Consider the following 25,331-nt stretch of genomic DNA (forward strand, 5'->3'; position numbering starts at 1 on the left):
GATACTGTACAACCTCTGCATTTACAGTATAGAAATATATATATATTGATAATTAAATTATTTTTAGACTTGCTTGTTTAACAGGTACCATGATATTTCTACCAAATGATCATTTTTTATTTTGTGAGTAATGTTTTTGTTTGTTTGTGTTGTTTAATTTGAGCTGTTTTTTATTTATTTATGCTTTTAGTTTTGTTTTTGAGTTCTTTGTTCTTTGTTGGTTTTGAGTTCTTTGTTCTTTTTTGTTGTTTTGTTTTACATTTTTGTTTTGTTTTGTTGTTTTTGTTTGTAGTTTTAGTTTTGGTTTTGCTATTGGATTTTAGTTTTGTTTCGACTTTGTATTTGTGTGTGTTTTGTTTCAGGGTTTTTAGTTGTTTTATTGAACGTGTATCATGGCACCATGCTTTTGGACATATACCATGGCAATACCATGTTGCTCTTTTTAAAAAAAAATTGTCATGTCAAGGTAACATCATGATGCATGTTCATCATTCAAGTAAATTAAATTCACGTTTATTTGTACAGTTCTTTTCACAATGCACATCAATGCAAAGCAATTTCGCAGAAAATGAAAGTTTCTACATTACAGTTAGGAGTCATTTAACCTGATACCATTAGTGTACCATGGTACTGTCGCAGATCTTTTAATGAGGTAAAAAAAAAACAATGTTGTGTCTAGATGTTGGTCATTACAGGTATTTTGAAACATTCCTTTTTTTTTTCTCTCTCTTTTTTTAATCAAGGACCTAGAATCAGCAGCCACACTGTAAAATGTGCTTTTGTCTCCTCATCGCTGCTTTATTTCTGATACCTGAAAGAGCCCTGAGCCATGATTTAGATTTTACTCACGATAAGATGGACCACAGATTTTCAGTACCAATCGGCAACATAAAGAAGTATAAATTGCGAGGATGTAATTATTATGCAGCCATCTGAAGTGCAAGCTTATGGTTTTTTAGGTACATTTGATTTATGATACATTAATCTCAACATCACTATCATTATAAAATGTAAAGATGAGGAATGTGCCACAGACAGTTTCCTTGGTAACAATGATGGAGCAGACGGCCCCTAATTCCTCTTTGCATTGATTGTGCTGTAATGTGCTGTAAGTGTGCGGATGGTGTAACAGAGAGTTCTGCTGCCGCTGACACATTTCCCTTCACAGGTCTGACCGAGCCTGGGATTTATCTGTGACAACTTTGTCCTCTGAGATTTGCCTTTCACTTTCTGTTTAACCATTAAGCAAGGAGATCAAACAGAACAATGAAAAACATTAAAGGCTTCACAATGGCATATTAGCTACTAGTTTTGAAAGTAATATGCAGCATGTATACTGTCAGTGTGTATAGAGGACTACAGTATATATGACTATATTCAAAATGTAACAGCCTCTGCTTAAATGTCTTCTTTTTGATTGTTATATGATTGAACAGTGCTAGAAGAGATCTATTTACTCACAATTGGATTAATTAACTGTATTCAGTTCTCATAGTTGTGCCTTTATATCTCACAGATGTTCCTTTATCTCCCAGAAGTGTGAATGTATCTCATAATTGTGACTTAATATCTCACAATTGTGGTTTTCTTTCCCATAATTGGCTATATCTAAAATTGAGACTACTTTTTATAGGTGCAGCTTTATTTTGAAAAAAATATTATTTCACATAATTGTTACCTAACATCTCACAATAGTAATTGTTTCTTGTCAATTAGACATATTTGGAATATTGCTCATAATTGTGAATTTATTTCTTATTACTGTGGCTATATATATATATATATATATATATATATATATATATATATATATATATATATATATATATATATATATATATATATATATATATATATATATATATATATATATATATATATATATATGATGAAAAATAAAGCAACTTTATTTAGTGTAATTCTGACTTTGTACATCACAAAAAAAAAAAAAAAAAAAAAACGTTTTTAAGTTATTTAAACCTTTTTTTAACTTTGAGGTAGTAATTGGCTTCCATATATACCTCATATATTGCATAAAACATTTTTTAGGCAGTATACAGCATGTAATGGACAGATTTAGTGAGCAGATTGCTTCCATTCTGAATATTGCCCATCAGAAAATTTAGCCAACACAAGCTAATGTTGCATGTTAACAGCACATTTACAGTAATGTAGACTGCTATTAAAACCAACTGAAAGAAATGGGTGAAGTACATGAAATTAACCTAGTGATTGTGCCTTTATGGTATTTGTGCAGGGTGCTGCTGCATACCCAGAAAACGAAGACCAGCAGCAGAGGTTACGAGAGGCTGCTGAAGGGTTACGGGTCGCCACCAACGCAGCCGCTCAGAACGCCATCAAAAAGAAACTCATTCACCGACTGGAGGTGAGGATGTGCATTAGTATGTGTTTGCAACACACCGTTTGGACATAGTAAATTATAGTGTTGTGGAGGATGCTGATATAATGTAAAAAATGGGTTATGAGCCCTTCCCCATGATGAAGCTTATGTCGTCATTTACTTAACCTCATGTACTTTACTTTTTCAGTTAGGGTCATTTAGGCTTTTTTTAATGGAATTTTTTTCCTTATTTTTTTAAGCTCAACTACATCCATCCCCACTTTTTTGTCTGGACTTTTTATCCACATGTATGTGGTAGCGGGTATTTTTCCATTGGCCAGCAGTTTTGACCAGTGGAATCCAGTGATCTGGTTCTGTTTGGTCTTTTCACATCAACAAAGATGGCTTTGTTCTTTAGGTCTCTTCCATCTATCATCCTTCCTCACACATGGCATGCTCTTTCATAATACAAAGAATCTTTTTTTCTTTTTGCTTGCTTTCTTCTGCACTTCTAAAGTGTAGTATGTTGCCACTGGATTTTGCTAAATCCTTGCGTGATGGACATGGCCAGAAACATCGTAAATGCTCTACAATCCTTGCTGAACGCGGAATGAAATTCAGTCAGAACAGTCGGGTCTTTGTACAGTTATCACAAAGTCTAACACTGTGCAGTGTGAGGCCAGATGTTAGGGCTGCACCATTAATTGAAATAAAACTGATATTGCTTACCGTGATTATCAAGTCGCAAATTTAAGATCGCAAGACTGCAATTTAATTATATGAACACGAATAAATATGTGCATACATTGACATAGTGCTTATATTGAAAATTAAGATTATTGTAATTTTACAGTTGTTTTGTAACATAGAATTATTATCGTTATGATTATTATATTTTTCTTAAATAGCTGTTTTTATTTTAAATTAAAATATTATTATAAAAAATATTATTTTAATAATAGCAGTAGTTTAGTAGTAAAATAATAATAATTATTATTCCCACTAAATAAATAAAATATTATAAATCTTAAATACTGTTTTTTTTAAAGCTTAAATATTGCATTAGTAATATTGTTTTAGTTTATATTGTAGTACCAATAATATATTTGTTAATGATTGTTGTTGTTATTGTACTATTTCCTATTTTTATTTTAATATATAATATTATGTTTCCTTATTTTTATTATTATTCCTTCTAACTAAACAATAGTATACAATTTTATGCATTTATTTTTTCTTTTTTTACAATGTAATATTATAGTAGGATTTTTTTATGTAGTAGTAGTTGTTGCTGCTGCTGCTGTTTTACTGTTTCTGTTTTTTTTTTCAGAGTAATTTAAGAAAAGTAATAATTAGTAGTTGTAAATAAGACATAAATAGTAGTAGGTAGAAGGTAGTTCTTTGTATTTATTTTTTTGCCAAATTCTGTTGTCCTGCAAAATAAGCACAACAATTTTTTTGCAAATCACAATTTATATAAGAATAATCGCAGTTAATATATATTTATTTTTAATTGTGCAGCCTTTCCAGATGTAATAGTCCGCCACAACATCCACATTCGTTATTTGCTGTGTTGTTATTATTGAAGGTGTAATTCATTACTGTTATTTGTCTGGAACAGAATGCAGCTAAGCAGGCCGCAGCAGCAGCTACACAAACCATCGCCGCCGCCCAGAACGCAGCTGCATCCAATAAGAACACCATGTCACATCAGCAGCTCGTGCTCAGCTGCAAGGTATTGTGGGTAATTCTACTCTGAAAAATTCTGTGCACTCATTCATAAGAGGATGCACATTTAAATGAAACCATTCTGACTGTGGATTTGTGGATGCTCTCCAGGCCGTTGCTGACCATATCCCACAACTAGTGCAGGGAATGAGGGGCAGTCAGGCCCACCCAGAAGATCTTGGTGCCCAACTCGCCCTTATCATCGCCAGCCAGAGTTTCCTGCAGGTAAAACGCACATTCAGTGTTGTTTAAGCAGCTTCCGATTTGTCAATAGAAGATCCTCACGTTGTTTCTGTCTTTGTTTGTGTTTTATTTCTCTCCAAACAGCCGGGAAGTAAAATGGTGGCGTCTTCTAAAGCGGCCGTTCCGACAGTAACTGACCAGGCGGCTGCGATGCAACTCGGTCAGTGTGCCAAGAACCTGGCCACCTGCCTGGCAGAGCTGCGCACAGCTGCACAGAAGGTGCCCACAGTTCACTGCCTTTTAGTACATCCAAAACGCCTTTAAACAATGAAGCATATTGTAATAACCTTACTTCAATGCACTTCATCAGGTGTAGAGATTCATCTTACAGTTACTCATGTTTTAAAAAGATAGTTCATACAGAATCAAAGGTTTTCTCATCATTATTTTTACAGTTGTTAGGTGAATTTTCACAGTCAAAATTGAGATCTTTGCAGTTGGGATATTGCCAGTCCTCAATATACACAAAGTAGGCTACTTTGGGCTTCGGTGTGAGCTTAAAAGGTCAAATGGACACAAAAATATGTCATATTGACCACCTTGGTGAGTTTTCATCTAAATGCAGTCAGTTTTGTCTAAAGTGAAGATAAACAGTTGGAAAAGTTACTGAATGCTTATTAAATCAGATATAAAATCTGTGCAGTCGGTCTTAAAGTGACAGCAGCCTAATAAATATAACGCTCTCTGTGTCGTTTAATGTTAATCAAACAACAAAAGAACAATCATTCACTGCTCCCGACTGAATAACTTAAGTAACTTTAAAAATAATCCGTGCATATTTAATTAATCCATACTGTGAAGGTGATGCCGTGTTAGTCTTTACTCAGTAGTTGACAGTACTTTTTTTGTATAGAAGGCTATTATTTTTCATAGGCTATTGTTTGTAATTTTCTTCTATTTAATTTTTATGAGTTTCTTTTATTTTATTTTGTGAGTTTCAACTCACTGTTGTTCTTGACAGTAAATCTTCTCTGAAAGAACGGACTAAAGCCCCTTTCACACTGCACTTCGGACCCGCAATATTTCCGGAACAGTTAGTTAGATCAGTTAGTTCCTCACTTTCCGCCCTGACGCAGAGATCGTTTGCTTGCTTCAGTGAAAATATTACGTGCCTAGCGTTGTCGACTCGTACATTACACGTCACGCGCTGATGTCACGTGACGTTACGGGATTTTCAAGGGTTGTGTGTGAAAGCACGCACATATACCGGGTCATCACTGGCAGTGTGAAAGTGCAAATTCTAGCAACCCGGGAACAATTGCCGGAACACTTTACCCCTGTATTTGCCGGAATGGCAGTGTGAAAGGGGCTTATGTAGTTGAGGTTCAGTATTTATGAGCACAATGGCAGGAGCCCCCTGTTGCTTAGGTCCCCCAGAAGTCAACTGGCGACAGATTTGCCAGCACAGATTTATCAAGGGGTTCATGTTGGTCACGCTAATTTGCCAGCTTGGCTAACAGAAAGCTGCTTGGATTGAAAATGACTGTGTGCTGCTACACTATTGAAAGGACAACTCAGTCTATGTATCCGTACTGAAATTAACAAGGATGGAAAGACTTTACAATGGCACACATTGTATAAAGGTATTAGGTCATGGTCCCCAACATTTCCCAACTCACTTTCAAAACTGTTTTATTAAGTTTTTATCTACTGGAATTTTTCCAGAAAGACATTTATTAGCTGAACAATTGGTATGTTCTTAAACAACAGTACAATCCACTAAAGGCACTGTATAATTCAGTCCCTCACAGATTTGTATTGATTCCTGTCAAAAATTAAATATGGTGCTTCCCTGTCTGAGGTTCATGGACAATGGAGCTTTTTCACAAAAGTTTGAGTGTGTGTGTGTGTGTGTGTGTGTGTGTGTGTTGTATCATAGGCTCATGAGGCATGCGGTCCTTTAGAGATCGACTCTGCTCTCAGCGCTGTTCAAACTCTTAAGAGTGAACTACAAGATGCCAAAATGGCCACACTGGAAGGACAACTCAAACCACTTCCTGGAGAATCGGTAGGTGAAATATACCACATAATAATAGATCATCAGAGTAGTTTGCAGTAGTTCTCACCGTTTCTACTTCACACTTGTGTCTGTAGTTGGAGAAGTGTGCTCAGGATCTGGGAAGTATGTCTAAAGCTGTGGGCTCCTCCATGGCCCAGTTATTGACCTGCGCCGCCCAGGGCAACGAACATTATACTGGTGAGACGACTTATGTTGCTTTTCAGCATGTGGAACACAATACTTCAGGAGAATCTGTCTATGCTGAATATGAAACGTGCAACATGATTTACACAAGTAGGACATGTTCCTGGATTAAGGTCCCATCAACCAATTTACCCTTTGAATTTTGGGTTAAGGCCTTGATTGTTTGGTAGAACACGAACAGCAAATGTTAATCCATGAACATGTCTTGTTTTTGTAAATCACGTTAAGCCAAATGATGTTCTATTTGAATACAAATTTGAGTAAAAACTCCAAACATCCTTCATCTAAAGCACTTTAGAATGCTTTCAAGATCTTCTTATACGTGGTTGCTGGGAATCGAACCCAAGACTTTGGCGTCTCTAGTGAAATTCTCTACCAGTTGAGCTAAACAAAAAGTAGTTAATCATCCAGGATTTTATTGTCTTTTGTGATATTTTTTTTTTTTTTTTTTTAAACAAAAACCGAGACATTTGCATAAATATCTAAATTCGTCTTCTAAAAATGCATCTACAAGATGTTTGTAAACTGGCTGAGTTTTCCCAACAAAGCTGCTTGTTCCAAATTAAAGACATGAAAACTGAGAGGAGAGCGATGTTGTAACTTACCTGCACCACCCATCAATTTTTCACTCTGTCTAGCTGGATTGCTGCTCTCTGGAGAGCTTCTGAAGACAGATTTTAATGGTACGCTCGAACAAATTCCCTCTTCCACTCCAGCTCCTGCAGCTTCTCAAGCCAAGGGTATAACTAACCCCCGTCCCTCATTAATCTTATATTCACTAGATTTAACATACCGTCAGCAATTGGTCTCTACTTGGCTGGATAATGCAATTTGATGCAACTTGTCTGCACTGGCCCTTCCTTTTTTTGCTTTCTGCTCTATAAGTAAAAGCCAGATCCCATATGGTGCCTTATTTACTTTCCACTCTCATATGTTGGAGCAGCAGGGGCATTCTGGGTCAACCATGTGCCACAACGAGGCTTAAAGCTTTATATTGAACAAGACATTTGGACTGGGTGCTTCAAAAATGTCCCTCATTTTGCAATAGAGTTTATTGAAGTCGGTCAATAAAGGTAAAAACAAGGTAAAAAATGAATGTGTTGCTAATTTATAATGTACGGATATGATGCAAGACTGTGCAAAAGTGGAGGACCAGTGTTGATAATTAAGGTAGGGTAGGCGAATTCAGAGAGGCTAGCAATAGCAAGCTAGCTTTGAAATCATAAGATCCCACACTCTCTGCAAATCTAAAGCCGCACCTCCTTCAAAACACATGACCGCTAAGCAGTGACACGAGTAATTAATGATCTCAGTCTTTCAAAATGATAGACAGATATAATCTCAGAATACCAAATATTGGCCAGTAAATTAGTTTTCTCCATATATCGATAAGTTACTGTAATAGATAAAAGCTCATGACATTAAAAAAAACAGCTGATTAATTGTTCAGAGTGATATGTCATGTGAGCGCTATGGTAAATATCATTTCAGAATTTCAAATATCAATTTAAGATCTGTCCAATATATCAATAGATCACTGTGAATGCCAAACATCGCCTGAATAAATTACTCCGATAAATTGACAGTTATATCGGTAGATCTCTTTGATAGATATCATCTTAGAGTGCCAAATATCATCTGATTATCATCTGATCTGACTGTTATATCCAGTGTTCCTGTGGCTCAAGTGGTAGAGCATTGCATTAGCAGCACAAGGTTGTGGATTTGATTCCCAGGGAGCGCATGTTAGGTAAAAAATGTTAGCCTGAATGCACTGTAAGTCGCTTTGGATAAAAGCATCTGCTAAATGCATAAATTTAATTTAGTTTAATTTATCGGTAGATCTCTCTAGTAGATATAATCTAAGAATGCCAAACATTGCCCAATTAAATTAGTTTGACTGTTATATCGGTAGATCTCTTTAGTAGATATAATCTAAGAATGCCAAACATTGCCCGATTAAATTAGTCTGACAGTTATATCGGTAGATCTCTTTGGTAAATATAATCTAAGAATGCCAAACATTGCCCGATTAAATTAGTCTGACAGTTATATCGGTAGATCTCTTTGGTAAATATAATCTAAGAATGCCAAACATTGCCCGATTAAATTAGTGTGACAGTTATATCGGTAGATCTCTTTGGTAAATATAATCTAAGAATGCCAAACATTGCCCGATTAAATTAGTCTGACAGTTATATCGATAGATCTCTTTGGTAAATATAATCTAAGAATGCCAAACATTGCCCGATTAAATTAGTCTGACAGTTATATCGGTAGATCTCTTTGGTAAATATAATCTAAGAATGCCAAACATTGCCCGATTAAATTAGTCTGACAGTTATATCGGTAGATCTCTTTGGTAAATATAATCTAAGAATGCCAAACATTGCCCGATTAAATTAGTGTGACAGTTATATCGGTAGATCTCTTTGGTAAATATAATCTAAGAATGCCAAACATTGCCCGATTAAATTAGTCTGACAGTTATATCGATAGATCTCTTTGGTAAATATAATCTAAGAATGCCAAACATTGCCCGATTAAATTAGTCTGACAGTTATATCGGTAGATCTCTTTGGTAAATATAATCTGAGAATGCCAAACATTGCCCGATTAAATTAGTCTGACAGTTATATCGGTAGATCTCTCTAGTAGATATAATCTAAGAATGCCAAACATTGCCCAATTAAATTAGTCTGACAGTTATATCGGTAGATCTCTTTGGTAAATATAATCTAAGAATGCCAAACATTGCCCGATTAAATTAGTCTGACAGTTATATCGATAGATCTCTTTGGTAAATATAATCTAAGAATGCCAAACATTGCCCGATTAAATTAGTCTGACAGTTATATCGGTAGATCTCTTTGGTAAATATAATCTAAGAATGCCAAACATTGCCCGATTAAATTAGTCTGACAGTTATATCGATAGATCTCTTTGGTAAATATAATCTAAGAATGCCAAACATTGCCCGATTAAATTAGTCTGACAGTTATATCGGTAGATCTCTTTGGTAAATATAATCTGAGAATGCCAAACATTGCCCGATTAAATTAGTTTGACTGTTATATTGGTAGATCTCTTTGAAATATATCATCTTAGAATGCCAAATATCATCTGATTAATTGATCTGACTGTTAAATCGCTAGATCGTTATAATAGATAATGATCTCAACATGGCTAATATCGGCTGATTAATCGGTCTGACGATTATAGCAGTAGATCACTGTGATGGATATAACCTCAGAATGGCAAAAATTGTCCAATTAATTGGCCTGCGTTTGTGTGTGGGTGTGTGTTTGCGGCAGGTGTGGCAGCAAGGGAAACTGCTCAAGCTCTGAGGACGTTGGCCCAGGCCGCGAGGGGAGTGGCAGCAAGTACTGTGGAGCCCCAAGCTGCAGCGGCCATGCTGGACTCGGCCTGTCACGTGATGGAGGGCTCGACCATGCTTATCCACGAAGCCCACCAAGCCTTAGTGTGCCCTGGTGATGCTGAGAGCCAGCAGAGATTAGCACAGGTAGGACAACGCACATTAAACAACATGCAAATATTGACAGATGTACACCCATATGTGAGAACATTTATTCACTGACAAGTAGAAGCTGAAGAAGAAGTCTGGTTACATTAGTAATTAGTACTTATTCATCTATATTTGAGGCCAGAATAGTTTTGTCTTCTTCAGCTACTGTGTTAAGACCAGATCGATCATCCATCAGCTTCCTCTTGGCAGTTATCTCCTATAAAATTAGCTATTTTCTATAGTCTCTCTGTTTCTCGACTGTCTTTTTTTTCTGGAAGGTGCCAGCGTGCCTCCTGATTTGCACAAGTTCCTTCGGGATTCAAACATATTGCTTAGCATATGTATGTGACGGTGGCATAAATCAAAGACATGGATTTCTCTGTTGTGCTAAGGGGCTGATTTAAATATTAGACTCACGCCGAATCTCTCCGGGCCTTTGTAGAGTTATTGGTGGGAATGTGTGTGTTTGTTGGTGTTTTTCAGGTGGCGAAGGCTGTCTCTCACTCCCTCAATAACTGTGTGAACTGCTTACCTGGACAGAAGGATGTGGACATGGCTCTCAGGAGCATTGGCGAGGCCAGTAAGAAATTGCTTGTGGAAAATGTGAGTTCTTTTTAGATAATAGCGAGTCTAAACATAAAACTGTGTAAATGATTTGAATGTTCTACACAGAAATTCCTTCTGATCATGTTTCATGAATGAGGCCCAATAGTGATCAACTCTTAACTTTTTCCAGCTTCCTCCATGCTCTAAATCCTTCCAAGAGGCCCAGACGGACCTGAACCACACGGCAGCGGAGCTCAATCATTCAGCCGGAGATGTGGTGCAGTCTTCACGTGGGAGCAGCAGCCAGCTGGCTGTGGCTTCTGGGAAGTTCAGCCAAGACTTTGATGAGTTTTTAGATGCCGGCATCGAGATGGCCGGACACACTCAGGTACAGTTTCAGTGCCCTCTTAGAGCTGAGAGATGGTTTATGATATGCTTCACCCATAGAGGAATCTCATTGGTCAATTTACTTTTACATTTATGCTTTTAGGAGACAGACGCTTTTGGCACACAATGCCAGGTTTATTAGACAACTAGGTTAGGTCCAAAATCCCACTTAAATAACTGCTAATAATTTATCAAATATGTTCTTTCTGAATGTGAATGTGTTGCTTTACACAGCATTTTGCTTTCAGTTAAATAACACTAACGAACATGTTTTATGTTCTCACTCACCAAGACTGCATTTATTTCTTTAAAAATACAGTAAAAAGAATGCTATTGTGAAATATTATTGCAGTTTAACATAAGTGTTTTCTAATTGGATATATATGTTCCAAAACTGAATTTTCAGTATCATAACTCCACTCTTCAGTGTCACATGATCCTTCAGAAATCATTCTAATAGAAACATTCTTCTTATTTCCATTGTTGAAAACTTTATTTTTTTTTCAGAATTATTTGATTCAAACTTCAAAAGAGTAGCATTTTTTTTAAATAAAACTTTTTGTAACATTGTTCAAAAGTGACTGTAAAGACTCTTATAATTTAATGTATCCTTGCTAATTAACTATTATTTTCTTTAAAAATAAGATCAACTTTTGAAAGGAAGTACGAAAAGTACCCCCTTAAATGTTTCACTCTTTGTTTTGTTGCAGCCATTTGCTAAAATTAAGTTTATATTCCTTATTATGTACACACAGCACCCCATATTGACAGAAAAACACAGAATTGTTGACATTTTTGCACATTTATTGAAAAAGAAAAACTGAAATATCACATGTTCCTAAGTATTCAGACCCTTTGCAGTGTCACTCATATATTTAACTCAGATGCTGTCCATTTCTTCTGATCATCCTTGAGATGGTTCTACACCTTAGTCCAGCTGTGTTTGATTATACTGACTGGACTTGATTAGGAAAGCCACAAACCTGTCTATATAAGACCTCACAGCTCACAGAGCATGTCAGAGCAGATGAGAATCATGAGGTCAAAGGAACTGCCTGAAGAGCTCAGAGACAGAATTGTGGCAAGGCACAGATCTGGCCGAGGAAATCCAGGTGTGAAAAACTTGATGCATCTTTCCCAAAAAGACTCATGTATTAGATCAAAAGGGTGCTTCTACTAAATACTGAGCAAAGGGTCTGAATACTTAAGACCATGTGATATTTCAGTTTTTATTTTTTTATAAATCTGCAAAAATGTCAACAATTCTGTGTTTTTCTCTCAATATGGGGTGCTGTGTGTACATTGAGGGAAAAAAAATAACTTAAATAATTTTAGCAAATGGCTGCAATATAACAAAGAGTGAAAAATTTAAGGGGGTCTCAATACTTTCCGTACCCACTGTATATATTAAATCCCCCAAAAAAGAAAAATGGTGGTCCCATTTTCTAAAACTCTATTTATGCATTTTGAAGTTCTGATTCATTTGATAATTAGTGCCTCTCATCTTATTCACTCAGGCACATAATTGTTCCAGAGAGCATGAAAATGCTCCATCCTAATGAAATCTTTGATGATGTTCTGGTTCTGCATGTTTTGTTGATTAATTTGGAGAGGCGGGAGAGCAGAGGGGTTGATGGAGCGTGACATGCCCATTAAAGGATAACTGAGGGATAGTGTGGGACACAGAGATCTGGCTGGACAGGACAGGCTTGAAGCCATCAGCAGATAGTCTAGCTCTGTAAGACTAAGGTCCCCATCGAATCGATCTGTATATTAAGAGCCACAGTTTGCGCTTTAAGTGCAAAAGTGGAAAAACATATCAACTTTGCTCATGAATATAAATTATGTGGTATAATATAATTAAAATTCAGTAGGTCTACAGTGCCTTGTTGTCATATGCTGTCATATGGCTACAGAAGACGTGAAATAGGTTGCAAATTGACCACATTTATGATACTTTTATAGTTTATAGTTGCATGGAAAAGTATTACAAGCAAGTTTACATCTTGCAGACTGTTTTTCCCACCATTTCAAGTTTACATCTTGCAAGAAGAAAGGTCAGAATTGTGAAATAAAGTTATAAAGTTGAAATTACTTTTGTTTTTATTCTGTGGTAGAATAACTATCCCTTTAAATTTTGTAACCATAAAATATAACCTGTTTTGAAAGAACACTGCACATTTTTGTGCTGAAATAAAGTTGAAAGGCAGCATAGTTTGACTGAGCTGCCGTCTTCTGTTTCTATAGTCCAAAGATGACCAGATCCAGGTGATTGGCAACCTGAAGAACATCTCTATGGCATCCAGCAAGCTGCTGTTGGCTGCCAAGTCCCTCTCCGTAGATCCAGGGGCGGCAAATGCCAAGAACCTCCTCGCAGCTGCGGCACGGTAGGAATGAGCTTTATTCAGCAGTCTAGGGAGAGTTTAGTGATCATTAACCAGTCATCCTGAGGGTCAGCCTGCTGGCCAATGACAAAAAAAAAAGAAAAAGAGCTTTCGCAAAATGAGAAAGTGTATGAGTGTGTAAGGGACATTTGTGTCCAGAAGTGAGCTAAATCTGACAAAACCTCCAGAGACATCCTCATTTGAAACACTGTAAACAAGTTTTGTATTTTTCGTTTCTTTCTTTATGTAAAAATACAGAAAGTTTTCTGTTAGGGTGTGAATTAGGCTTTGATTATATTATTTAAAACTAGCTGTATATAAAAACACTTCACACTTTTAGTTTTGGGACCAGTTCTCACTATTAACTACAGCGTTTACCTTAATAAACTCATAAAATGCTGATTATTAATAGTCAGTAGTTGTTAAATTCCGGTTATGGTGTCAGATTAAGGGATCTAAAATATGGTCATGCAGAATAAGATACTGATTTGTGCTCTAGATGTATTAATAAACAGCCAATAATAATATGTATGCTAATTAACTAGTTTATAGTTATAATTACTCCTTAAATGAAGTGTTAAAACAATAGAACTCTGTTGAATTATGTTGTTCTGTCTATCAAATATCCCCTTGAGGAAAACAAATAAATACACATTACTAGATCAAGCAAACATGTTTGGAGAGTGTGTTTGCTTGTTTATCTGTTTGTTAGTTTGCAAGTGTTTGTGTTTATGTGTGTATTTTTGTTAGTGTATGAGTGTTTGAGTAAATGGTTTGTTTGTTAGGTTGAATGTTTTTCTTTGTTTATGTGTGTGTAAGTGCGTTAGTGATTGTTAGTCGGAGTTGTTTGTTAGTGTGAGAGTATATGTGTGTATCAATATGCATTTTTTGTTATTGAATCGGTTTGTATGTTAATGTGCATTTTATGAGATGTGTTTGTTATTGTGCATGTTTATGTTTGTTAGTGTTTGAGTTCTGTTTGTTATCATGTGAGTATTCTTTTGTTTCTAGTGTGCATGTTTTGTTTGTTAGGGTTTAAGTTTTGTTTATGTGTGGGCGTATTTTTGCTTGTGTGTGTGCGCGTGTGTGCGTGTGCGTGCGTGTGTGCGTTTGTTTGTTTGGTGTGTGTGTGTGTGAGGTTATCTTGTATGTTTGTTTATTTGTTGTTTGGAACTAAGTGCTTTTTTGTTTTTGTGCATGTAGGTTTGTTATTGAGTTTGCTTCTATGTAATGTGTGTGTTCCATCCAGCGGCCCCACACAAGCTTAATAGACACAATAAATAATGTCATATTGAAAATTTAAAATAAAAAAGGAGAATGGTTTGAGTTTGAGTTACATTTAGGGCCAGAATAATGGGATTTAAATTATTATTAGCTCAATATAAAAACAACAGAAGTCAATGGAAAGTACCTCTCATGATGAAAAAAGTGTGTGTGTGTGTGTGTGTGTGTGTGTGTGAATCCTCTCAGGTAACACAGTAAAGCAGCTGCTCCTGAGAGTTTAGAGCTAGATTGATTGATTTAGTTTCCTTAATGAATGAGAGAGTAGACTGACGCACTTACTCTTACTCACATCTTGGCTCATATAACTGTAACAAAACCTAGTTCTGTCATGATTCTGATACATTTCTAAGACCTCGATGTTAGTGTTTGCTTCCTTTGTTTAAAATGGACTGAAAGCTCAATGAGTTTGTGAAAATAGATTTGATATGTGACGCCTTTAAAAGAGCTTTTTGTGTCATTCTGACTGTGTGTGATCTTCTGTGTTTTAGAGCGGTCACAGAGAGCATTAATCAACTCATCACACTGTGTACCCAGCAGGCACCAGGACAAAAAGAGTGTGATAATGCTCTGCGGGAACTCGAGGTACTTGAACACAAACACACACACACTTAGTCTCTCAAAGTTTTATACATTTTCTATTTGAGAGATGGGATTTTTTCACATATATTTTGACAAACAGTATGAAATAAGCAAGAGGATGGCCTCTTTGATTTGTAAGGTCTTCTATGGTGGTCTTAATCATATAAGATCAACATTATATCATATTTGGCCTTTAAAAGAGATTAAAAACAGCCTTTTTTGCGATGCATTTGTGAAACGTTCAAATATACCAGCCACAGGTCAATCATGTATTCAGGTAGAGCCAACAATGATGATTTGGTGTCTGTGAATGATTATAATTTGTCAAAAACTGTGTGTGTCTCCAGTAATCATTTTGAAATGAGCTGTTTCAGCCCCACACAATGCTTTTTTTTTTCTTCTGAGAAGTGTGTTTTTTATTACATTTATGAGCCTTGAAATGCCTTGATATACTGTAAGTTAGAAATATCTCAACAGGCATGTTCAGAATCTTAAAGGATATTAACTTCTCGCTCTCCCACGTGCACGCAGGCTGTTCGAGGAATGTTGGACAATCCCAATGAGCCGGTCAGCGATCTCTCTTATTTTGACTGCATTGAGAGCGTCATGGAGAACTCCAAGGTAAAGAATCCATCACAATATTCCAGAATCCTCTAAAGAAACTTGTCCGTTCCCATTGTTTACACATCTCACTGTCTGACTGAACAGGTTCTCGGGGAATCCATGGCTGGAATCTCACAGCACTGTAAGACGGGAAACGTGCCAGCGTTTGGGGATTGTGTGGGTGTGGCGTCCAAAGCGCTGTGTGGGCTGACTGAGGCAGCAGGACAGGCGAGTTTTCAGTCTGGAAGTGTCTGATGCTGCTCCCACAATGCACTTGTAACATTGTCATTTAGGAATGCAATTATAAATTCAATAGCTACGTTTTATCATCATTCTTCATTTGATTTAATCAACAACTTGAAAACACGCTTGCAACACATTTAGCTTTGGTAAAGTGATGTTTCTGAGGATAACTGAATAGTTAGTGGGAAATAATGTAGGATAGGGCTTGTTTTTATCCGTCATAATATAAAGAAATTAATATATGAACATTTTTAAAAGAAAAAAACATTTTTAAAAATAATGTCAAGTGCACATTAATTAATTATGCAAAATAAGAAAATGTTTATATATTAAATAATGCATGTAAAAATAAAAAAATAAATGGAAAAACAAAATTAAGCTATGGTGCTATTGATAAAAATATATTTTTTTCTTTCCATGTTGCCTAATGGAAAATTTTAATGGAAAATTTTCATTTTGATGTAATTTGTCATTAGAAAATGTATAATATGATGTAAGATAATATTTAATTATAAATGTAGATATATATATAAAAAAATTAATATAACAATATTTTATAAATGTAATTAATTCAGTAAAAATAAAATAAATGATTCAACAACTGATTATTTTGGCGTCCCTTTATTTTTCTTCAGGCCTCTTATTTGGTAGGAGTCTCAGACCCAAACAGCCAGTCAGGTCATCAGGGATTGGTCGATCCCATCCAGTTCGCCAGAGCCAATCAGGCAATTCAGATGGCCTGCCAGAATCTGGTGGACCCGGCCAGCAGCCCATCCCAGGTGACTCTTTATTTCTTTGCTATCAGGTCTTTGCTATTCACTCTTAATTTTTTACTAGTCAGGCCATAACCTGATTGGCTTTTCTTTTCATTATTATTATTTTTTTTTATCTTTGTGGCTTACGTTCTCGTCTGTTTGTTTGTGTAGGTTTTGTCAGCAGCTACCATTGTTGCAAAGCACACCTCAGCTCTCTGCAACGCCTGTCGTCTGGCATCTTCCAAAACAGCCAATCCCGTAGCCCGGAGACATTTCGTGCAGTCAGCCAAAGAGGTCGCCAATACCACAGCTAACCTTGTCAAAACTATAAAGGTACAGCCTGCAGTTAATTACATTTGATATCAAAGTAATGGAGAATTGACTCAATCTTGTGCATCAACATGAAGTCCGTGAGCTTGTCTGACCACTTGCAACCTTATAACTGTCCATAAAGCAAGTGTTTTAGCAGAAGTGATCTCTCCGCTCTGTTTCTCAGGCCTTGGACGGGGATTTCTCAGATGAAAACCGCGAGAGATGCCGAGTGGCCACGGCCCCGCTGATAGAAGCTGTGGATAATCTCTCCACCTTTGCCTCGAACCCTGAGTTTGCCAGCATTCCTGCGCAGATAAGCCACGAGGTGATGAGATACGTAATACCATAATATTTCATTTATGATTATTTTTTGTGCGTGTGAGTGTGCATGGGAACTCATTCCACTGAATTTCTGTTTTGGGCTTTCCAGACAAACTGTGTAATAGTGAATCTTTCTATAGGTTACAGCCGAGCCGATTTACAGCAGAAATCTAGTTGTTATTATCTATAAATTCAGCTTAATGTGTGCATGTATAAATATGTATGGTAAAATGTTCCTACACTGCCTTCATGAAGAACTAGACGCCTCCTCCGTCTTTGAAATATCGCCTGTAATGTTGTGCCAAAACAAAGTGGTTTCTCTCCATTCACTGACTGTTTGACACTGGACTTCCTCACAGGAAGTCTAAAAGGTCAGTGAGCGTGGATGGGAGTTTTTTATGTGTGACAATTTGATCACCTCGGTCTGTTTGGGGTTTGTGGGAGTTTGGTTCTGTTCTTACAGCAGTTACTTAAATGTTTTTAACATCTTGTTTGTTTTTAGGAGAAGTATTTAGGATTGTGTTTGTATCAGGATTTCAAATATTTTTGCCGATTGATAACATTTTCGCATTCGATGTTCTGAATTTTGATTGAGTTATATAAGACTTTATTTTTTTAATTGGTTAATATTTTCCCTTTATATATTGTATACACATTTTTATGGGACTTTAAGAATAAAATAATTAAAGAAATTGTATGAAACCTGTTCCTTTCCAATCCCAGGGTTCAGCATCCCAGGAGCCGATCCTTCGCTCCGCCCGTTCAATGCTGGACAGCTCCACCCACTTATTAGAGACCGCCCGCTCTCTCGTCCTGAACCCCAAAGACCCGCCCACCTGGTCCATCCTGGCAGGACATTCCCGCACCGTGTCGGACTCCATCAAGAGCCTCATCACATCCATCAGGTCAGCACCATGCAAATAAATATCTGATGCAGCAGTTGAGAAAGATGCACGTGAACGATTTGGCGAATGTGAAAAGCTTGCGGTGGCCTCGGTCTCCATCAGGTGTTAAATAATAATAATGCGGCTAAAAGATGAGGTTAAATTGAAACTTGTATTAAATAACTCAAGAGCGAGCGTTATTATGAGCAGCAGCTGTTGGGTCTGCACACACGCTCTCGTTCCCTTCTCAAACCTTCCCTCACACAGTCTGCTCCCCTCTTTACAGCTCCCGGGGGAAGTGATGTCACCAACAAGCAGTCAATTGAAGAACCAGCGAATGTGTTTAAAACAGTAATTATTATATTAAATATATCAAATTTGAAAACATAAGTTATAATAAAATAACAGCTAAGCAAATTAATGTATAAATACACAAAATTGTCACAATAATCATCAATTTCACCTCATTTGTAAATCTGTTTAATAAATGTGTGATTTATTCTTCGGTGTCTGTATTTTATAGAAAATACAAATATTTCATTCAGGAAGGGTGCATTATGTTGATCAAAAGTGACAGTAATGACATTTATAATGTTACAGAAGATCTCTGTTTCAAATAAATGCTGTTCTTTTGAAAAATCATGAAATCATGAAAAACCAGCACGGTTTTCAACATTGATAATAAATGATTCTTGAGCAACAAATCAGCATATAAGAAGGATTTCTGAAGGATCATGTGACACTGGAGACTGGAGGAATGATGCAGAAAATTCAGCTTTAAACATATATTCAAAAAAGAAAAAGATTTTACATTTTAATAATTCATAACATGTTTAAATAAATCGTTTAAAATAAATAGTAACAACATAATATTTCTTTCTTTCTTACAAAATTTGCTGGTGTTATAATTTAGTTAACAGTTGACCATAAGACAATTAATATACATAAAATATTTATTGCAGAGGTAAATTTTGGTAAAAGCTATAATAATAAGGATCGATGACAGTAAATCGATGATTGGGATCAGCTGTAAAAGTCCTGCATCCATAAAAAATGAATAGGTATAATAATAACAACAAAACACAAAAGATAAAACCCTGGCTGGCACAGCTTCGCAGTGACTGTGTCTCTCGACTGTAACGCTCTCAGCAGAAGCAGGAACAGCGACTCGGCTCGCTGCCCTCCACATACTGTCCTCCCACATCGTCCAATCAGAACTGGAGCTCAGCCAGCCCTCCGTGTGTGCCAGCGAAAACACCCACGTCTGCGCTGACTCTCCTGTTTTATGATACTGTAATGTACAATATCCGGATGGAGTTGAAATGCCTAATTCAATTAAGCCGAAAAACAGTCCACGGCAGCCCTGTAGCAACCTCGTCTCCTCTGTGGTCATAGGGACAAGGCCCCTGGGCAGCGGGAGTGTGACCAGTCCATCGACGGCATCAACAAGAGCATCAGAGACATCGAGCAGGTGTCCCTCGCCGCCGTGAGTCAGAGTCTGCCCCGCAGAGACGACATCTCGCTGGAGGTAAACCAATGAAACACCTCAAGACCCGCCATCACTCTGGTGGAACATTACGTTTCATTAATGTTGCTCTGGTACACTTTTACTCTCTAGTATGTTTACAACAGCTTGTGTTGTGAAGCCAAGCATTATGAATCTATGGAGTGCTGCTCACTCATGTATCGAGTGCTTATTCAAGTATTTATTCACAAATAAAAATACGCAAACTACTTTCCAATTAAAAAATAAATAAATAGACATTTAAAAATGTTTATATCATGTTGCATAAAAAATAGAACATGCTATTATATAATATTTAGTATAATGTTAATATTGTTTTCATTTTAAATCATTTTGATAAATTCTATAAATAGCCTTTTTTGTTATTTATTTAAAGTTATGTGTTAAAAATGGCACTGGATAGTTAACACGTGAAAGTAGCTAATGAAATTTTGACTGGATTCCAAGACATTTAATATTTTGTTATTCACGTATTGTTTAATTGCTGCACTGAACAACATTTTTAAACGTGAATTAAATAATTTTTTGACAATCTATTTATTTGTCACTTTTATAAGTAGTTTCTTTACTTTTTTAAATGGATGACTAAATCAATACTTGATTCATTGTACTTTAAGTGGCACCACCATGTTAATGATTTTATGTATCAGATTTAGTGTTATTTTAAAGGTATGTATGTGCTTTTATAATATTAATTTGTAGTAGCTTTATTTCTATATTTTCAGGGGGGGGGGGGTCAGTTTATTTTGAAATTTTTATGCGCTTTATTGTAAGTTTTTTAGTTTGTGTTAGTTTATGCTAATTTTATTTCAGTTCCAAGGAAACATGTCTAATTTACCAAGTTTAAGTTTTTCATCCAATAATTGTATTCAAAAAAAAAAATTGGTTTTAATAGTTTGTTTTATTTAACAATAACAACCGTTTTTAGATTTGTATCAGAATCAAACTGGTTTATTGTATATTCAAGAGTTAAAAATGTTGATACTGTACCTTTAAGAATATATACTGTAAATGATTGGCTATCCTCCATATACTGTTCACTCCACGGTGGAGCAAGATGTGGAAAACTGGCATCGTTATATGAATGTGGCTATTCATATGTTAATAGTTTTTATGATGATTGTTGAATAAAGAATGTGTTCTTTTGGAAGTTGTCACACTTTGATTTCAAAGGTGCAAACTGTTATTTTTCATATTCTATACCCCATCAGGCTTTGCAGGAGCAGCTGACGTCCGCCGTGCAGGAGATCGGACACCTCATCGACCCCATCTCCACTGCAGCACGAGGGGAAGCGGCTCAGCTTGGACACAAGGTACACAGGAACATCAAAAGTGGAAGTGCGAATATGTTACCGCTGCAGCCAGTCCACGATTGGCCGAATGCTGTACACAATTATGAAATATTCCTGGATCAACAACATTGTCCTTCATCATACCTCCATATGCATTATGTCTATTTTGTGTAAATCACACAGTGCCATTCAAATAAACATCATGAACTGATCGCATTATGACAGCTTGTCTAAAACAACTTTTGGATTTGCTTGTTGGAGCAAGATTGATTGAAAATGATTGTCAGCTTGTCAAATAAAATAGTCAAATAAATAGCTGAATTATAAAGTAGTTGTATCAGTTCCCTCTATATATCACTCTTGCATGAACTATATACAGAAAACTGTGTGTTTGCATGCCAGATAGTCTTGACACATGCTTTTTTCCCCTCAGGTGACTCAATTAGCGAGCTACTTTGAGCCAGTGATTGTGGCCTCGGTGGGATTGGCGTCTAAACATGCCGACCACCAGCAGCAGATGAACATACTGGATCAAACCAAAACCCTGTTTGAATCTGCTCTACAGATGCTCTACGCTGCCAAAGAGGGTGGAGGAAACCCTAAGGTACGACCCATGGGAATAACAACACGTGGGGGGGGTCGGTGTTGACCATGTTTATCCCATTAGCCACTAACTTTTTTGTTTTTGCAGGCGACCCACACTCATGATGCAATAGCTGAAGCGGCCCAGTTGATGAAGGAGGCCGTCGATGACATCATGGTGACCTTAAACGAGGCGGCCAGTGAGGGCGGGATGGTGGGCGGCATGGTGGAGTCCATCGCTGAGTCCATCGGACGGGTTAGTGACTCGACACTGAAAACATAGTGGATGACCATTTCTGCAAATCCATTGCTAATATCAGGAGAACAGGGGGCAATGGCTATTAAACTCCATATAATAATAATCCTAAACTTTACTTTACCGTGTGTGTGTGTGTGTGTGTGTGTGTGTGTGCATGTATGTACGTACGTACCAGTGTTTTGTGTATTTATAAGTACACAATACACAATTTTTTATGATTATTATTAAAATGAAAAAAAAAATAAGTGCACAAAGAACTAAAAAGTAAAAAAATTATGGTTTGACTAAAAGAGAAAAGTATAATATTTTATATATTTTTAGTTAAAAAAAAAAAGTGTGACATACAGAAAATTAAGTCATTATTTACTCTCAAATTTGACCTGCATTTGTAAATCATAAACTACATAAATACAGAAACGTAAACTTATTCATAGTCTTATTTGATTGGTCATACTCAAATGTTTTTGTAAGGGTCTCTACTCTGAGGTTATAATGTTATGATCGAGGCTCTTCTTGTTTTTCTAAAACAAACTATAAAATATTCTCTAAAAAAACGCTAATATCCTGACAGTGACAAATGGCTTGATTTATATTTAATTTAACTACATTAATGTTATAAGTTGAGATTTAGGCTACACTAAATATTTAAACTGCTACTTTGTAAAAGGAACACTGCTGTAAAAAGCACCTTATTTGTTTAAAGTGTTTGCAAACCAAATGTTATTACACTTTTGTTCATTTATCAGTAGGCCTACTTTTAAATGAAAAAAGTGCACAATACACTACTTTAAGAATGCATTATTAGTTTTGTGCATAACAATGCGATTAATTGCAATTAATCGCAGTCAAAAATGTGATTAATCGCAATTAAAAATTGTAATCATTGCCCAGAGCTTATATATATATATATATATATATATATATATATATATATATATATATATATATATATATATATATATATATATATATATACATATATATATATATATATACATATATATATACACACACACACACACACACACGTGCGCGTGTATATATAAGTGTGTGTATATATAAGTGTTGTTTTATTAGATATCTGTAGAATGTTTTCTGATCAGTCATCTCTTGCTGGCACTCATATGTAAATATGTCACAGATACTACAGCTGCCTCTGCATCTCATTATTAGACTGAATTGACACAACATCTCCATTTATCAGCTCTGGATGCACGCAGTCTGTCATTATTCTGTCATGACTCAGGGTGGAAGACAATGGCAGCCATTTGAATATCTGCACTCTGATCGTTTTCTGCGGGAATGATCGCAGCGTCGTGCAGACGAATCATGTAAACACCGTAATTTGTATTAGGACTGGATCCAGCATTACATCACTGTTATCCGGATCTCTTTCATTCACAGATGGATGAAGGAACTCCGCCAGAGCCTGATGGCACTTTTGTGGATTTCCAGACCACCATGGTGAAGTTTTCAAAAGCCATCGCCATTACTGCACAGGAAATGGTGAGTACGCTCACTTAAAATTCTCTCACATTTTTAGACTCTGTATCACAGCTTATACTACGGTTATGTGACACTAGATGACGAAGTCCGTGACCTGTCCTGAGGAGCTGGGTGGACTGGCGTCTCAGGTGATGGTGGATTACAGCCAGCTGGCACAACAAGGCCGTCTGGCAGCTGCCACTGCTGAGCCAGAGGAGGTGAGGATCAGTGCAGCAAGTGTGTCTCTACCCCACAGGAGCACTGATCTGAGAAAAGCACATCTACAGACACACTAATGGACGAGCGGACGGCCTTAACCTAACATAAACTCTACACTGAAAGGAAAACAGATCACTTAAAACTGAAACGGAATTAACTTTGGAAAATACATCCAAATGGTCATGAATTGAATTTATTTGACTTGTGCAATATATTATTACACAGCCCTGCATCTTGAAAAAAAGATCCAGTGATTTTCAAACAATCATATTACCCAATTTTGTAATGCTGAGTTATATCCATCACGTACAAATTAAAAAAAAAAAATCTTCTTCTGCATTCTTATTTTGTGAAAAATCTGAGAATATATATTTTTAATGCACTTATCAAAATAAGAGTCAAATGTCAAAAGATTCAAATAAAAAAAAAAACTTTCTCCACCTTACAAGTGGTTGTTAAAAGCAAAAAAAAATACAGAATGCATGTCTTTTTTTGCAATAAAATTTTTTTTTTCTTTATTACAATAAGACGATATGTTGACAGGAAGTGAAGTGGGAGAGAGAGGGGGGAATTGAACTCGGGAAATTAATCATATTTTGTGAGAAATTGTGACATACTACAGCAAAACAGGCACTGATTTTAGAATCAGCACCTTAAAATGAATGAGAAACAAGTATGTGATTTAATTCAGTGAATATGATGCAGGGTAGCTTTATTATAATTGTAGTATTAGTTTTATCAAATATACGTGAAAATAAGTGAAGATGAACTAAAAGGAAGTTTTTTGACTTTTAAAAAATAACATGTACGGTATATACCTTTGCTATAACAGAAACTTAAGTTATTATTTACTGAAAAACTTGGTCATTATTTATTCTCAGATCTCACCTTCATTTGCATATCATAACCATTTAAATAAAAAATAAATAAATAAAAAAGCATTCAAACCCTCTTAATGGCACTTGTTACCTGTAATCCAAGTTTTCTGAAACCATTCGATAGATTTGTGTGAGAAATAGATCAAAATTTCCTGCAAATCTTTATTCACACTCTATTTATTCACTTTATCACTATCCACTCTCTAATTGCATCCACAATTGTGTTTCATAACCACGTAAATATCATAAAAATGAACTCATTCACACCTTCTTATTTAGTGCAAACACATGCAACTTGGGTCAGTGTCATATAGCAAACCTCATTATTTTGTTTTGCATGGTGTTAAAGAGACAGTTCACCCAAATATTAAAAAGCTCTCGGACTAAATCTAAAATATCTTAAACCGTGTTCAGAAGATGAACGGAGATCTTACGGGTTTGGAACAACATGAGGGTGAGTCATTAATGACATATTTTTCATTTTTGGGTGAACTATCTCTTTAAGCCTGGTGAGAACACCAGCCGACACATTTCACACCTTTGCACTCTCCACATTTGAAAAAAGGAAGCCGACACGTGGACGCAGTCGTCACCAGCTCTCTCTTCACTAGCGTTTTACATAAGTGGCCGTTACCGTTACCATAGCAACCGTGCACCCCCACAAGCCTTAAAAGCCCGTTGTGATATTCATAATGAAGAGCCGCCCACCCATGGATCTGTGTGTCAGGTAATGAAAATACAGAGCTGTCGGG

The 25,331-nt window shown here is 36.3% G+C and overlaps 1 protein-coding gene across 3 annotated transcripts in view; it reads left to right on the top strand.

Annotated features, from left to right (window-relative positions):
* LOC127946807 (talin-2) overlaps nt 1-25,331 on the top strand; it is a 158,013-nt gene that overhangs the window by 114,859 nt on the left and 17,823 nt on the right. For all 3 annotated transcript variants that reach the window (XM_052543575.1, XM_052543577.1, XM_052543576.1), the window contains exons 21-43: nt 2,258-2,386; nt 3,963-4,076; nt 4,181-4,294; nt 4,397-4,531; nt 6,192-6,320; nt 6,407-6,509; nt 9,830-10,038; nt 10,525-10,644; nt 10,778-10,975; nt 13,222-13,361; nt 15,131-15,224; nt 15,753-15,842; nt 15,930-16,052; nt 16,703-16,846; nt 16,994-17,155; nt 17,319-17,459; nt 18,179-18,360; nt 19,735-19,867; nt 21,076-21,177; nt 21,590-21,760; nt 21,848-21,994; nt 23,402-23,503; nt 23,581-23,700. In XM_052543575.1, the coding sequence (XP_052399535.1) occupies nt 2,258-2,386; nt 3,963-4,076; nt 4,181-4,294; nt 4,397-4,531; nt 6,192-6,320; nt 6,407-6,509; nt 9,830-10,038; nt 10,525-10,644; nt 10,778-10,975; nt 13,222-13,361; nt 15,131-15,224; nt 15,753-15,842; nt 15,930-16,052; nt 16,703-16,846; nt 16,994-17,155; nt 17,319-17,459; nt 18,179-18,360; nt 19,735-19,867; nt 21,076-21,177; nt 21,590-21,760; nt 21,848-21,994; nt 23,402-23,503; nt 23,581-23,700 (3,102 nt within the window). The remainder of the gene's footprint in view (nt 1-2,257; nt 2,387-3,962; nt 4,077-4,180; nt 4,295-4,396; nt 4,532-6,191; nt 6,321-6,406; nt 6,510-9,829; nt 10,039-10,524; nt 10,645-10,777; nt 10,976-13,221; nt 13,362-15,130; nt 15,225-15,752; nt 15,843-15,929; nt 16,053-16,702; nt 16,847-16,993; nt 17,156-17,318; nt 17,460-18,178; nt 18,361-19,734; nt 19,868-21,075; nt 21,178-21,589; nt 21,761-21,847; nt 21,995-23,401; nt 23,504-23,580; nt 23,701-25,331) is intronic.

The sequence above is a fragment of the Carassius gibelio genome, chromosome A25, assembly GCF_023724105.1.
Source record: "Carassius gibelio isolate Cgi1373 ecotype wild population from Czech Republic chromosome A25, carGib1.2-hapl.c, whole genome shotgun sequence".
Classification (NCBI taxonomy): Eukaryota; Metazoa; Chordata; class Actinopteri; order Cypriniformes; family Cyprinidae; genus Carassius; species Carassius gibelio.